The 16,647-nt window shown below is 43.2% G+C and overlaps 1 protein-coding gene across 2 annotated transcripts; it reads left to right on the forward strand.

The window, feature by feature from the left end:
* Positions 1 to 552: 552 nt before the first annotated feature.
* On the forward strand, positions 553 to 15,760 carry tmem164 (transmembrane protein 164). 2 transcript variants are annotated; one of them, XM_084449887.1, is made up of 6 exons: positions 553 to 961; positions 5,809 to 5,858; positions 9,914 to 9,980; positions 14,069 to 14,147; positions 14,809 to 14,909; positions 15,394 to 15,760. In XM_084449887.1, the coding sequence occupies exons 1-6, from the start codon at positions 599 to 601 to the stop codon at positions 15,598 to 15,600; spliced, it is 867 nt and encodes a 288-aa protein (XP_084306013.1). In that variant the 5' UTR covers positions 553 to 598; the 3' UTR covers positions 15,601 to 15,760. The 2 variants fall into 2 exon arrangements, with proteins under 2 accessions (XP_084306013.1, XP_084306014.1); XM_084449888.1 differs by lacking the exons at positions 5,809 to 5,858; positions 9,914 to 9,980 and having other exon boundaries at positions 577 to 961.
* The last annotated feature ends 887 nt before the right edge of the window (positions 15,761 to 16,647 follow it).

Here is a 16,647-nt window from a genome sequence, read left to right on the forward strand (position 1 = left end):
GCTCGTGTCTACCTTCCGTAGCTAATACTGATTAACGTTAGTCTCACGTGTTACTTTACGGATATGCAAATAATTAGCGTTGGTTAGCTTATCAAATTAGGTGGCTCGTTATTTAGCAAAGTTACCTAGGTTAAAACTGTTTTAACGACATATGTTAACTGATAGTTTTATGCATTGATTATTCTGTCTCGGAAACTATTACTGCGTTTCAATGATTGTCATCACAGCCATATTCACGTTGGTGTAGCCCAGCCAGGTATAGCCTCGCTACCCTCACTCTTTGGAGCGACCGACGACCAGCACTAGCTTAGCAACGCGTTAGCAGGCTATCTTGCCACATGTCCATTGTTGCAGCAGAGGGTTTGCCAGTTCAGCTAGCTAGCCTTTTAACAAGCTAACGTTAGCTAGCTGGTTGTGACTACCTGTCAGTGTCAGGAGGGGCTGGAAGAGTCGTAGGTGGTGGCAGCTGTTAGCAGAGAGTACTACCTCAACAGATCACCGCCAAGCAGAAATCCTGCAGTTCATGTTTCGACAAGAAGTCAGTGTATTATCTTTCATTCCGTCTTGTTCGTACCTTTTCCAATACGAGAAGAGGAATATGTCTAGATATAACATCTATAGTCTTCTGGACTGGATTTATGGCGGTGTGGACCCGAAGTTCGAGGGAAACGGGGGTCCTGAATGTGCCGCCTTTCTTGCGCCTCAACAACGTATGTGGGAGAGTTTTGTCATAGTCCTGATATCCATCGTGGAGATTCTCCTGGCACTAAGGAAAATTAACATTTCTAAAGACCTCAAGGAGATCGCGAAAGATGGGACAAGGACGAGGCAAGACAGTTTGGGCAAGAACCTCTTGTTAGTTGCTCTTTGCATGACTTTTGGAGTAGAGGTTGGATTCAAATTCGCCACAAAGACCGTGATATACCTACTAAATCCATGCCATGTTGTGACAATGGTGCAGGTAAGAATGCCCAAATTCTTGGTAACGCATTCGTGATATTCCAACAAAGTGTTATACGTTGTGAACTGTGGTGTTACTTTAATTTGTATAACAAACAACTAATTGTAAAATGTGTGAATCAAGTTTTGCATGATGTGTCACTAATGTGTAGGTGAGGTCTGCCACCATGTTCAGTTCATCATTCATATAGGCATCACATGTCTGGCCATGTTTTCTGACACAAACCTTTCTTTTCCTGTTACTCAGTCTCTATTCCATCTGTTGAGGAAACTCACCATCAATAATTTGCATTCAGGACTTATTACTGTACTTTATTAGGGAGCCTACCTTATGTAACCCATAACCTATGTATCGGCATGCCCAGGGTGGGATTCGAACCTGACCCGAGTCTCCTGCAGGACAGACACTGTTTTAACCAGCTACGCTGATGAAAAGCTCTCTGTCATCGGCAGTGGTGGACGGTATTTATACTGGGGGAGCGAGTATAACCAAAACACTACCCATGTGGGACTCACAAGAACTCTGTTTCACTTGGTTAAACTCACTCCACCACCACATCACCACACCGCACCCGGGTCACGGCACCAGTGTAACCCATATACGTTTCAGCATGCCCAGGGTGAGATTCGAACCCGGGAGACACCGTTTTAACCAGCTACACCGATGAAAAGCTAGCTCTTCATGGTGTCGGTGGATGGTATTTATACTGGGGGAATGAGTTTAACCAACAACCTGCTACCTACTCGGGACTCACGAGGACTCTGTTTCACTCGGTTACATTTTGCCAATGTCATGGCCATGTTGCTAGACGGATGAGAGTATCAGGCATAATGAGTGAATTAATGGCAGAATATAGGCGATGTTGTTTTTTATGGATGTTATGGTAGCTACCATGTTCTTGCCAACAAAGATCTTTTATCAGTTATCACACTTATGAACCACTTATCTATGCAGCCAGTCTTGTTATTGATGACATTGTATAAACGTCATTCAAAAGGCTGCCAAACCTTTGACACTTAGCCCAATGGGACTTGTTTGCACTCGACCTCAGACTAATATTTACCTGATACTGAGTCATTCTTCCAGTCTTTACAGCCTGAGATGTCTTTGGCGTTGTATGCCAGCCATTTTTCAAGCTCAACATTTCGCTGGCTCTTGCTGCCACTGTAAAACCTGGGGGTTGTCGAGTTAAGGGGGAAGAGAGTGTAGGTGCTCATTAAAGGGTTATCTTTTGTTTTTGGCCTTCATAAGACTTAAAGCGCTACTACAGTCTTTGGTGACTTAGATACTCGAAAGCAATGTTTGCTTGGAGCTTCATTCATTCTCAAAATGTGTCCAAAAGTATGTGAAACTTTCAGTTCCTTTTACAACAGTATTCTTCTTTGAAAGATAACAAAATTGTACTGTTTACAATCCACTTTTGAGTTGTGTTTTTAGTGTGGACGTTTGGAGGAAAGGAGGGGGCAGCACAAAGGTTGAGATCTGTTATGACCTTTGCAAAGGAGGATGGATGAGTTCCAGTCAGTGTTTTGAGGTTTGAATATATATTGGATTGAATTTAACGGAACCAGTCTCAGGAGGTTGATTATCCCGAGTCGACTCCCATGGGCGATGAATATAGAAAATGGCTTTCTTTGTTTGGTTCTCAGAGGGATGACTGAGGCCAGCTGTGGTTTTGATAAGAGTCGCACACCTCTGTACAACACGATGTAGCACAGCAACGTGCCATCGCCCAGCCAGGCAAAGAGGTTTTGAGGTTCCTTATTGGTGTACAGCTCTGTACTGCAGTGCTCTAGCGTTCTTTCCTACTAAAGCCCAGCTGCACTAATTAGCAAGGAACAGCCCAACAACCCCCCAGCAAGACGTTTTCTGCCATCTCCTCATCTGGAATCAGTTGCAAGATCTAATTTTAACCATACACTTTAATTATGTTATACATTCTCTGAAACACACATGCCCATGTGCCCAGTTCAGTGCAGATCTTTACATCAAAGTAGCTAGTCCATCAGTCACTTGAATATTCAATAACACTTGAAGAATGTAGCCTATGTTTACCTGTATTTCCCACTCCTGTTAGTCTAACCATGTGATTTGCCTGTCGTCTTCAGGTTCCTGTTTGTTACACACCTTCCTTGTTCAGCTGGAACAAAGCCACAGCTGCTCATTTCCCTCTGTAGCTGAGCAACTAGCTAATGCTCTGCCCCATAATGATCTCATTAAGTAACACCCAAGACGACTGAATAAAGAAGATTCTGGAAGTTTCTCAGCATATTGGATTGAATTTCACTGAAACAGTCTCAGGAGGTTGATTATCCTGAGTCCACTCCCATGGGCCACGAGAATAGAATATGGCTTTCTTTGTTTACTTCTAAGAGGGATGACTGAGGCCAGCTGTGGTTTTGATAAGGGTGTTCTGCATACACCTCTGTACAACACAACGTAGCACAGCAGTGTGCCACCGCCCAGCAAGGCAAAGAGTTGTGTATGTAGTGTTTGAGCTCACCCAGGCATGGCAGCCAGCACGGCAGCCTCAGGAGTAGGAATGGTCCCTTGGTGCTCTGCATCATATACCTCTACCTGCCTGGGCCTGCAGACAAGGAGGAACCCATCCCAATAGCTTAAGAAACAAGCTGCTGTGAGACACTGAAAATCTCTCCCAATTTGGATTGCTGAAACCCAGTTCACATGCACACACATTTTGTCCCTGTTGTGCAGTCTTACAGCAGGAAATGGAAATGGTAGGGATGGACTGATGCTTTTTCAGGCCAAATTTGAATTTTCTTCAAGCAAGATTGTCTGATACTGAGTGAACTTTTTTTTCCCCGCCTTGTTAGAAATTGTTGTCACCATTCCAAATCAATACTAGAAACAGACCCCCCATGTTGGCCTACTTACTGTAGTTAGCTGGCGGCACTGTGGAGCTGCAGTATCCGCACAAAAGGGTGTGATGCATTGTAAACGCGTTGTGTTGCCATTACTCGATGCAGCCTTTGCAACAATGTGTCTAAACTATTTTATGAACAAGCATGACACTGGTGCTACACCCTCTCCCAGTGGCTCTGCTTGCTGGGACCGGCCCGTCCCTAGTACTGTAAATATTATGTACATATAGGCTAGATAACGGAGCAGTAGTTTGGGTGTTTGCATGGGTATTCCTTCAGCCAGGTTTTTCATGTTCGTTCCCATGGTCTGTCAAGGCCACAGCTCAGCACATGACCCCCGCCTGCCCGCCACCCTCCTCACAAGCAGGAAGAGAGACTCAGGAAGGATGGACACACATCCACTCATCCTGTAGCAGCCAAACAGCTCCCCGCATCTTTGCTCTCTCTCTCTCTCTCTCTCTCTCTCTCTCTCTCTCTCTGAAATGTTTACATTTTTTGACATCGGACAGGGTTTGAAATCCATCTGTGTTTTGATTTGAAACTTTTTAATGTTTGTTGTCAGCCAAAAGCTTTCTGGGGGGCAGCGTGGGCACTCTGGGGCAAAATTCACAAAAACATTTTACTCTGTTGCAAAGATGAACATTCTAGCCGCCCACCGTTAGCTCTTGGATGTGCATTGGTGTGAGACTGGGCAGCTGGGCTGGCTCTGAAAACCCCTGAGGTTAGGAGGGCCTGCGTACAACTGTGTGGACTGGGCAGGAGGAGGGAGGTGCTGGTCTCCCGTTACATAACACCCCCAAATCAGACCCTGTTCAGCTTCCTCACGTGGGATCCTTCTCCTGCTGGTGGGCTGGGAGAGAGGTCCTCCTCTCCCCGCTGCCTGTAATTAGACTGCGCTGTCTTTGGCAGTGGACCCGTGTTAGAGACAGATGGACCGTCCACCTCATCAGAACACCTCATTTTCACTGTGAGGAGACGGATCTAGTGTCCACTCTGAATAGTTATCCTAGACTCATAGTAATACCCGTCTCCATCTCCACCATGCCAGACACCTAAGAATATTCAGATTGCGATACATTTCACAGGAGAGCATACGGAGATTGGTAAGATTACACCCTGTGCTTCCTGTCTCAGAAAAGCATATTCATCATAGTTTTTCAATGCATTTACATATGCCCCATTGACTTCCATTGTAGCCCAGTGAGAGCCTGCATAAAAACTGCAGCTAGCGCAATACTGGAACGATCAGTGAAATTATGTTCTCTATGTTTCAGGTTCATGGTAGACGGACCACAAATAGGGCTAATGTCCAAATGTACCCTTTTAATAACTTTTCAGGACTTGTTTAATCATCACATTGTGGTGGACTCGGTAATCTTCAAATTGGAAGCACTGTCAGAATGCTTAAAGAATGTTATCTCTGCTTTGTGAATGAATCATGGCCTTTCCATATACACTTTTGTAGTAGTTGTCACAAGATAATGATATAATATGGATGGATATGGATATGAGGAGTTGCAGCCAGATACACAAACTATTATCAAACTTAACAATTATATTGCACACACGATGATAATGATGATTTATATCCGTTTATAAATTCATACTACGATGTACATAGTATGAATCATGCAGCTGGGATCATGTTATGATTGGTTACACAAAGACATGCACACATCAAAGTGCAATTTAATCATGATGAGCCTACAAGTAAAAGTAGTAGCAGTGATTCTTTCACACATGTACCACAACTTCAGACTATATTTATACAAGCATGAACACGCTTCAAACTTTATGCATCAACACAAAGGGCTGTTTGTTCACTCGATAAGGGTCATTCACTCTGGTGTTCATTGACTGGCAGCCCATAAAGAATCAGTCATGTAGTCAAACATGAGAGCTGATAATGAATGACCTTTTTCAATTATTTCTTTTCTTGGTCCCTTTGTTTGTTTTATATCACAGATATTCCTACTGGCCTGCCCACCATGTAAAACAGCCATGGTCTTCTTTAGGTGAGTACATTCCACATATTGCCACATTCACCACTGTCTACTACCACCCTATCACCAGTAGGGATGAGAATTGATAAGATTTTATTGATACCAATGCCATTAGCGATTCTGCTTCTCGGTCCGATTATTTATCAATTTCCCTTGTTGATTCCTGCTCAATTTTCAGCCTGGAAAAAGAGTAGACCTACAGGTTTTCAACTGTTTTATTATCTTTGAGTCTGTACACAGTGTGGAAACAGTAGAAAAAGGCATTCATGTCTGCCTAATAACATTTATTTTGAACATGTTAAAATTAATTGTAATCCTCCTTATCTTTTCCTTTTTAACAACGACACATGACATTGATTTGCAATAACTGTCAGAAAAACATGCTGGCATTGATACAAAGAATTGATATGCTCGGAGGCATACAATTTTGATTCTCAAGAGTTAACGACTCAGATTCTCTAACGATTCCGGTTCTTGATTCCCATCCCCAGCCACCACTCCCTCAGCATTGAGCATCCACGCTGCTCCCACCTTTGTCAGAGAGGTGCCTGTGTGGGTCAGCTATGTGAGAACACACTTGAGCCGGTGACAATGTGGCGTGTCCACATCACATGAGGCATTATTTCAACTGACTGTCAAATTGATTCTGGAAATAGACCATCACCCAGTCAATACCCCAGTGGTCCTCCTCTGACTCCATAACACTTTAATGGTGCAATATGCGGTTTAGCTCAGAAGCCCTTTTTGTTATATTTTTTGCAATTCTCATTACATCCCGACAGCAATAAAGTGCTCTGACACTACAATGAAACAAATTGGTAGTATGTGGAAGTCACAGGACTGTAATAAGTGCATCCAATCTTTTTGAGTTGTCCACTTGAAATGATTGGATGGCTTACCTGCCTGTCCACCTACCTACCTGCCTAGCGATTGTCATTTGTTTCACCCCAGTTCAGAGAAGTGGCTTTGGAGGTCAGGGCTGAAGGGAGGGGGGGGTATTTTGTCAGTAGCATTTTTCAAAATCTTTCAAAAATGCTCATAAGTCTAACAGGAAATCACAAATTGCTCAAAGGAGTAGTAAAGGGAAAATGCATGTTTAGCCCTGTTTTAAGGTTACTTATGATCATATACAATGGTTCAGATCAAAACGTTGACAAAGCTAGCATTTTCGAGAAAGTTTATAATTTCTCTACCACCGTTTTGGTCATACCATGGATGTGGATGGGCATCTTGAAAAATCATTCAAAAACATGTTAAACTCTTGATTTCACAGACAACAAACTCACCTAGGTGTTAGTTGGCGTTCTGACATATACTTCGCCATAAAGTAAGATTCTAGTTCATCTGGAAAGTTTTTAAAAAAATATTTAGCATTGAACTATGTAGTCGCAGCACATGCGTGTGTAAACTTCAGCAAACTAGGTAGCCTAGCAAACAATAACAATAGCTACCGTAAGCATTTCCGCTTCCTGAATCCCCTCTGCGGATCTACAACGGTCGCTTCAATACAAGTCAATGGATTTCATAAAATGATCAATAAAACCCTACAGGATTCATACTTTGCAGCGAATTTGATGTCAGAACACCAACGAACATCAATTACACCCTCGGTGAGCTTCTTGTCTTTGAAATCGAGAGTTTAACATGTTTTTGAATGATTTGTCCCACCCACCCACATCCATATGACCAAAACGGTGGTAGAGCAATTATCAACTTTCTCGAAAATGCTAGTTTTGTCAACGTTTTGATCTGAACCATTGTATATGATCATAAGTAACCTTAAAACAGGGCTAAACATGCATTTTCCCTTTACTTCTCCTTTAATGCACATTTAAGAGACCCGCTGTTGACGCACAGACTTGGGGGGAGGAATTTGAAGCTGATTGAGGGGGTGCAGGAATATTGCAGCAATCAGTTTTAAGAGATTTAGTACTTCTAATGGGTTGCTCTAGCACATTGAGAGGAAGAGAGAGACATATCTAATGTGGGGAACTGGAGATGGCCCTCCTGGCTCCATGTAAATGTAAAAATTTACATTGGGTAAATCCCTTGGGTAAATCCCTTTAAACTGGTGATGTATGTTCACATGTAGGTCAGAGAGAGGGGAGGAAATGGATTGCTGAGATGTTACTGTTGATTCAGTTCCCGGCAGTTTAAGTGCCTCCCTGTTCCTGCTCTCTCCACAGATAATAGACGAGGAACAGGATGATAATTCGTTTAGGCGCCCCTGTGGTTAGCTGTTCCTTGGCTTTAATATATTTGAAAGAAAAGAACCCGGTAGACTGTTTTCTACGAGTCACTGTTCTATCATGTTTGTATCATGTCAGAGTTCCTTATCATGATCCAGGGTGCGTGGAACCTCTACTCTCTCATGGTGAGGACTATCCAGCCTCAGCGTATACCCTGACTAATATACTGTGTGAGAGACATTCCTTGACTTGCTCATGCCTCCTCTTAGAGCAGGATTTAATCCTCGCCATATTATGAAGCCAGTGTAGAATGTCACATCTAGAACAAGATAGTGATGCACAGCTAGCCTTAGTTAGCTGCCTTAGCCTGGCAGCGAGTCCATTATGACGGTGGTTTTCCATTGTCCAGTTGCAATGTCTCCATGGATGACGGCTCCGTGCTGGACTAGGCCCCTCAGGAGGAGCTAAAGGCCGCAGCGCTGTGAGCTGGAGAAGTCCTGTGCAGTCGAGCCTGAACCCCGGCGATAGGGTCCCACCGGACGTCGGCTCATCACTGTGAAGTAATCTAATCTAAACCAGATATGCGCAGCACAGCTCAAACCGTTATCATATCGAGGAGGGGCTGCCGTGATTGTTTACAGAGGCACCATAGGTTTAATGTTTGACTTTTTTTTTTAAAGTCGTTGCGTTTTGTACACTGCAGCTTTGAAAACATTTTGTTCCTTGATCCTGGTTTTGAGCGAAACGGGGGCCAGACGGGCCTACGCCCTCAGGTGTCTTGTCCTCACTCAAATGACGGCACCCAGAACCTGAGCCGTCCCTGTCTGTGGGAAAATGCAGGGAGGACCCGAAACAGTAACATGAGATGTTACAGACAGCAGTTTATTGTATTCACAAACTTCAATGTAGTCAACAAGCCTCTGTGAAGACTTGTATTTCAATTACTCTTTTATCAAATCTAGTGTTGATTTTTGAAGTTTGCAAGGTAAAAAAAACTTTGCAGGAATGACAAATGTCTTATATAGACAATTGAAAACAAATCTCTTGACCGACAGATTACAAAGCAGACTTTGCAAGGTACTGGTTTTGAATGTCATAACCTGGTGCAGCAAGACGTGTCCTATTGTGGCATCATGGCTTATTGAATTCCAAAACCACAATGCTCTTCCATAATAGTTGGGCTACATTGCAAAACAAATTGGGGAACTCTCACAATATAGTATGTTTGGACATAACCACACTCATTCTGACTAGCAAACCTGATCTTTGTAGCAAACCTATTGCCACAATGTCAGCCAGTGCTAGGTCAGGTCCCTATAGACTGGAGAAACCCCAGAGAGGGTGTGACAGGAGGGCATGGGCACCGGACTCTGCTCCACTTTCACTGGGAAAACAGGAAGAGAGCTAAGGAAAGAAGAAACCTAAGCCACTCTGGGTTTCCCACCAAGGCCTTAGTAATTGTGCTGTGGCGTCAGGGGAGAATTCTTATGCAGCCGAATGAGTCTGCATAGAAACCGACAAAGGCACTGGTCATGTGATGGGTTAGTATGTCCCCTAATCTGGGTTCTCTGTATACCCAAGAAAATGAAAGCGGGGGGGGGGGGGCGTGCAAAAGCAAATAGGCCTATCACCTTTTCAAGTTCAAGCACAGGGCTGGACTGATAAGGTCTGTGTAACCAAGCTTTGTTGGGTTTGCCGGGTGTAGAGGTTTGAAAATGGTATAATCGTAAGCTCATGTATACACGCCTTATAGTCTAACACAGCGATGGCGCCCATTTGCCTTGCAGCAACACTTTGCTGCACCTGTTATTGCCATTGTGTATTTGTTGTGTGTTCTACAGTGTTGTGGGTGTTCGCTCATCTGTATTCTCTCTTAAGGCTTCAGGTCCACATGCTGAATGGTGCTTTACTGGCTCTTGTCTTCCCCGTGGTCAACACCAGACTGGTGAGTACCTCTTGATGCTCTAATACTCAGGTTATTAGCCATGTGTAACAAGTGCAGGTACATTGGAATTCTTGTAATCGCTTGTCCTTACAGTATCTTATCAGCTCTAATCAGTTCCTCTTTCCAGTCCTAGGTACGTAGGTGTGATGATAAATTTAGACCTTAGAGACCATCACCAATAATAATAATAATAATAATTAATGGTCTAACTGATTAAACCATTTTACTCTGTGTGTGTTTTTCACTGAAGGAAATGTGCAATGTAGACAGGGATAATTAAGGTCAACCATTGACTTATCTACTGTAGGGGCCTTGTGCCCCCTACAGCCATCTTGTCTGTTATGAGCTTAGTTCTGCGCCATCTAGTCTCAACGCCAGATCCATGAGGGTTCTTATGCTGAGACACTACATAATCTATGCTAACTACATTACTGCCTGCATGCGGAACACAGTGATTCAATGTAATATTTGAGTCTGGAGAGAGACTTGATGTGAGCTGGATAGATACTAGGTATGAATAACGATCATTTACCTGTATCTGTATGTGTAGTCAATGTTTGGGACGGTGTTTGTAAATATCCTATTAAATGTCTTGGTTAAAGACAGACAGTTTGTTGTGTTCAGACTTTAATCTCACTCTTGGGTACATGATTGTTATGTTGTTGTAACTGGCCATAGTGCAGCTTGAAGGAGAATGTTACAGGATGATGTCACCACCCAAAGTTCAAAGTTTTATTATTTGTCACATACTAGGCTACATCATACTAGTACAATGAGATTGAGCAGTGAAATATTTTCTGCTAGCGACTTAAATGTGCCCAACAAGCAAAAGTAAAAAAGTAAAGTGCAAGAAAATACAAAATATAAAACAAAATATATACAGTACATTAATGGAAAGGAGTGAGCAGAAAGGACTGACTAAATTGTCTCAAACAATAAATGCAGACTACCCTGCTTTGGGCCTGTGGCCTAGTCATATGTTGAAACATATGTTTACAAATAATCATTTAAAAACGTCAGAATAGAAAGTTTGTTCGCCATACATAACCAGTACGGGTATATTGCTAGCTGTCGACCAGTGCTTTTCTGAAACCATAACATTAAGATGGCTCCTAAGCATTGGTGTTGAACATTACTATCTGCTAAGGATCAGGAACAGTAAGGAACATTACTAACTGCAACCTTGTACAAGCTAAACAAAGTGCTTTGTAATTCTTTCAGCTACTCACCTGCTCAGGATCAGACAAAACTGAAATCTGAATGCCACATGTTACCATGGTGACGTGGTCTCAGAATGTGATCAGATGGAAGATATTTAGGTGGGCTAGCTTGCAGAAGCTAGCCCAACTTGTGATATTCCCACTATTTCTTTCTTTCTTTCTTTCTTTCTTTCTTTCTTTCTTTCTTTCTTTCTTTCTTTCTTTCTTTCTTTCTTTCTTTCTTTCTTTCTTTCTTTCTTTCTTTCTTTCTTTCATCCATCCATCCATCCATCCATCCATCCATCCATCCATCCATCCATCCATCCATCCATCCATCTTAAAGACGCAGTTTTCACAGTTGGGTGCATGTGGGTGGTCCGGGGAGCAGTACACTGTCCTAGACCGGCTCTGACCCGAGGGGGCGGAGTCTCGTCACAACGCCACTATCCACGCCACTGTCCCCACATCTCAGCCCCTGAGTGAGCTACAGACACACGGTCTTCACTGTTGGGTGCATGGAGATTGCCCGGATGTCAGTGCACTGCCCCCGACCTGCTCTGACCGGTGGGTGCATGGAGATTGCCTGGTCCATAGTAGTTCTAGCAGTAGCTGTTGCATACAGCTGCAGCAGCTAGCCCACCTCACATTTTCTCCAGGAAATGTACTTTCTAGTTTTATTTACTAGCCTGTAGGATACAGGACATGGTAATCAAATACCACCGTTTTTGGTTCCTGTTTCTTTCTTTCTGTCCTAAGGCTTTTCTTCTTGCCTTGCAATCTTCTTCTTGCCTTGCAATCTATTGAGCTCCTGTCCTTGAATGGTGTCTTGTTAGCTAAAATTCAGAAACCAAGCTCAGATTCAGTTTGTGTATGGATGGCATGCGTGAGTGGGTATAATATAGGGCCTCCTTACACTACGCAATGAAGAGGACAATGGAGTTCGGTGAGAGGCTCCGCCCATCTTGCTCTCTTCTTGCTGAACTATTATTCCACTTAAAGTAAGTAAGTACTTACTTACTTACACTTAAAATAAATGTCTTTATTCGGCCACACGTGACATACACATTGCACACAGTGAGCGGCGACACAGCACACATAAGTGCTCAGTCCAGCTTCTTGTCAGGAAACCCTTGCGAATATGCAAACTCTAACAAAAAGCCCGGAAACCGTCTTGCTATGAGGTGATAGTACTAGGTACTGCACCACCATGCCGCACGTGAGAGATTTTGCGGTTCAATGTCTTGCTCAAGGACACTTCGGCACAATGCCGGGATCAAACCGTGGATCTTGCGTTCCCCAGCCGGCTGCTCTACCTCCCGAGCTACATGCAGCCCGCTTTATCCAGGTCTTCTGAAAGGCCTAGCTCTCATGTTGAGGACAGCTGTGAGTGACAAGCTTGCTAGGTCACACCGCTATGTCATCAATTATCTTTCATTCTTATCTGCGCCAAACAGGGATGTTTATAGTTCTGATGTGTTGATAAAGTAGGACATGGTGTCATTGTGTTCAGGAAATATCTGTCCCACTGTAAGGGTACACAATAACCTATCTTCTACCTTCTTTAGGCATAAACATTCTTTGCTCTCATTCTTTGTGATTAGTTTCCTAAATCTTTGTAGCAGTAACATCATGAATTCCGATGTAGGCTAAGAAAGATTAATTCATTGCTATGGCGCTTTTGGGAAACTTAGCCCAGATGCTCATCCTTTGCCAATTGAACATGCATTAATGATTTCAACAGTAGTAAACAAAGGCAATTTACGTAAGCCTCATTAATGTGGCTTTGCCCTTGCTCAGCACGCTTGAGTCCCCTTGACCTGCTCTGAGTCACTGGCCACCAGTTCGTAGCTCTTACTGCCTGGCAGCCAGTCGAACTGGCAGGTTTTATTGCGTTGGCCTGGCAACAACACGTGAATGTGCACAAGGACCCTCACCAACAGTCTCTCTTACAGACACACGTCTCTGTAATAGGTCAGCTGTGTATAGGTATGTAGGTTTTGTTATAAGAACGTATGGAGGCACAACTGGGCAGATGGTTGGTTGTTGAGCAAGGAGAGAACCAGCACTCATTTTGATGACAGCCGAAACGTGTCGTTTTGCCCAATAAATATAAAGAATATACTATTTTATTCTGTGAGTGCCGGTTCTCTTCTTCAATTATCCCTCCTACCGGGCATCCGTTACTACTCTCAAATCTAGGAGCCATGCGCACTTTCACACTTCACCAGATGATTGTCTTCCGTCTGTGTTGTGGTCATCAATGGTTTTATGATGCGTGTTTGACTATTCCCGCGTGCAGCCCTTAACCCTACAGGAGAGGAAGAGAGTGTGGCCTCACTCTGCATTAACTGGTTTCCAGTGCCTCACCACAGACCTCTCCCTTCCTACTCCCAGCTCATTCGTCTGTGCATGTATACCGAGCGCCGTACTTTTTTTACTTGGTGTTTCTCTTTGGAAGTTGACAAAGTAACAAAATAAACATTTTTCTCTTTTGCTTTCAGCCTCTGACTGATGTGTGCCTCACTCATTGTTTCAGACGAAAAGGTCCGTGGAGAACAATATAGCTAGATAACACAATCTTCCTGTAATTGTAATAATAATAATAATAATAATAATAGATTGGATTTTTAAATAGATTGGATCTAAAAAGTGCCTTTCTCAAATTCAAGGACAGTGTACAGAACATAGTAAAAGAGCGGAGTAAAACGATGATAATAGTATGATGTAATATGATGAAGTAGATCACTTGTCTTTTATCAATAATCATAATTATCTGGGACAAAGAGCTTTTCCTCTGCAGGTTCTCCAATCTGCTAGTGATGACACAGCGGACGGTAAATGTAGATTATAGATTCTAATGGCTCGGCTTGTCTTTGTTCCCCTGTGCAGCTACCGTTTGAGAAGGAGATCTACTACATCCAGCACTCCATGCTCTACCTGGTGCCTGTTTATCTCTTCAGGAAAGGAGGTGGGTGCTGCTTCTGGCTTTGCACTTACTGCTCACTTCCTCTTAGATATCAAACCGTCAGACTTCCTCCTCGCTGCCTTAGCCAATGACAGACTGCCACCTAGTGTAAAGATGTCACTTACATTCACTGTGAAATTCAATACACCCTACCTTAAAAATATGAATTCATGTGGACATGAAATGTTTTGACCATTGGTTATTATCGTCACTGGCAGCCGATACAAACGTCACATTCTGTGGACAGGGAATGTGGTCCAGGACACATTTTACAGTGTCACACTGTAATGTGTAACACATTAAAAACATATTGCAACAGATGAGAAGTCTCTGCTCTGGACATATTAACACTTTGATGAGTGTTTGGAGATGAATGGACTATTTGTTCCCCACCATGTTCCTGGCTGCCTAGCCTCTGACGTAATCTGCTCAGCCTGGACTTGGCACTACCAGATTCATACTTTTTTATACTCTATTATAGTGAAGGCTCACATGCTGTACAGTTGTATTCCTATTCATGGTCTGCTAGTGGGACAGAAATAGTGACTACCCTCCTATCAGTGAAACTATACATGGTGTGTTCGGTTCAACAAACTATGCATAAAAAAGTGTTCATTCTTGCTCAGGGAAGTTGTCGTCTAAGGTTTGTGGTGTCCTTCTGCAGGTGTGTACAAGCCAGAGCCCCTGGGGGACATGTGGTGGGCACTCCTCTCCACTGGGATCCTCTTCCTCTACCACTTCCTCTTCCTGCAGGGCCTTGGTCTGGTAAGACAGAGCCCCCTACTGGACACTGAGTGCCAGTTCACCCTCATGCATCTATAACTTGTCAGTGGCTTCTTAGTTATATTTCTAAGACTGATGGAGACTTGTGGAGCCCCTATGACAACAAATTGTATATTTTTTCCAATCCGTCTTTACATAAAGAAATATGCTAGAAGCACACACTGAGGAGAGGTGTAGAGGATCTGGTGTTGATATACACACAGGAACCTTCAGGACACAATCACATGGTGTCGGACAGACCATGGTAGACACTGTAAGAAACGGTACATAAACAGACAATAATAACAGTTGACAGTAATAACAGTACATAAACAGACACATTATTATGTTTGATCTTAATTGTGGTACAGTTGTGATTAAAGAGCTTGACACAGCAGTTTACTTTTGTCTCTTGATGACACCTATGAAACGCCAAGTGAAGCCTTCTCCACCCGAACCCTGACCATGGTGTTGTCCTTCTCCCCAGGTGACTGAGGTCAACCTGAACAACATGCTGTGCCCCGCGGTTTCTGATCCCTTTTACGGGCCCTGGTACCGGGTTTGGGCCACCGGTCATCAAACGCTGCTGACGCTTGTCCATGGGAAGGCGCTGACACTCCTCTCGCACCACACTGGCCCCACCTGCAGATACCTACTCGACACCGCCCGACTGCGCGGCAAGAAGTTCGACTGAAGGTCCGGAAAGACAAAAAAGATGTAGCCTTTCACTCCAAACGCCTGCTCTTATGTTGGGATGTAATGTTGAATGCATCTTGTACCACTTACTGCATATTGGTTTTACATATAAACATTTCAGGGTTGTGTTAAAGCTAGCTATGCGCATGCTCACACAATGGAAAGGCTGCCGCTTAAGTTGGTAATTAAGTCTGGGGCTAGTCAGATCTAATTTGCCTTTATTTTCTTTTTAAAGGATTTGGTGAACAAGGGTTTTCATAACAGAACTCTTAAGTTGCCTTTGTTATAGTTATGTGACAGAAAGTCTCTCGTGTTATAAATTATACTTTGTGCTAGCCATGCCAGGTGTCCCGTAAAGGGGTCAAGTTGCCATTCGGTTTGTATTTAAAGACATTTTCAAAAGGACATGTAATCCATTGTGAAAGCTGTCAAATCCATTGTAAAAGTTTGTTTATTTTAAGATGTAACATTAAGGTTAAACGTTGAAGCAGTTATCTCAGCTGTGTGGTCAGTCTGTCAGCCTCAAGAACTGAGATGTGTGCACATTTTGTAACCCATGTGGCATGGACGGTCCGAGTTTTCTCCTTGGCTAATGAAACGATAACTTCAGGGAAACAAGGTCTCTGCTTATCTAGGCCATGCTGTGTTGGAAAGCATGTTCTAGTCTGTTAATCATACTAGTATACTTATTGGTGGAAATTGGAATCAGTAATGCATCTCAATTGACATTTAACCCACACACCTGAAGGGGAGAGAAAGAACCCTGTGGTACTTCTTCCTCCTCAGTGAAGCAAGTTAATTGTGGTTCAGGGGATTATTGTATATGTATAACATTTTTGTTGGTTAAGTGTTGAGATTTAAGATTGTCAGGTAAGCATTTCTCTGCTGAGAAAAGAGACAGAAAAGGGACAAACTGTTGTTGGGGAATAGTTGTTCGTGGGGCACAACTTGATAAATGTAGATATTAATGTAATGTATATATCATACCGACATGTTTCTCAGTCAAATTGACTTGTGAACTGGGCTTGTGTCATACACTACACTT

The sequence above is a fragment of the Borostomias antarcticus genome (assembly GCF_949987555.1).
Source record: "Borostomias antarcticus genome assembly, chromosome: 15".
Classification (NCBI taxonomy): domain Eukaryota; kingdom Metazoa; phylum Chordata; class Actinopteri; order Stomiiformes; family Stomiidae; genus Borostomias; species Borostomias antarcticus.

Bases quoted from the DNA above. Each gene is read 5' to 3' on its own strand.
- tmem164 (XM_084449887.1), top strand. From the start codon at position 599: ATGTCTAGATATAACATCTATAGTCTTCTGGACTGGATTTATGGCGGT. The intron at 962-5,808 runs GTAAGAATGCCC...TTTATATCACAG, and splicing joins ATGTTGTGACAATGGTGCAG to ATATTCCTACTGGCCTGCCC. The intron at 14,148-14,808 runs GTGGGTGCTGCT...GTCCTTCTGCAG, and splicing joins TTATCTCTTCAGGAAAGGAG to GTGTGTACAAGCCAGAGCCC.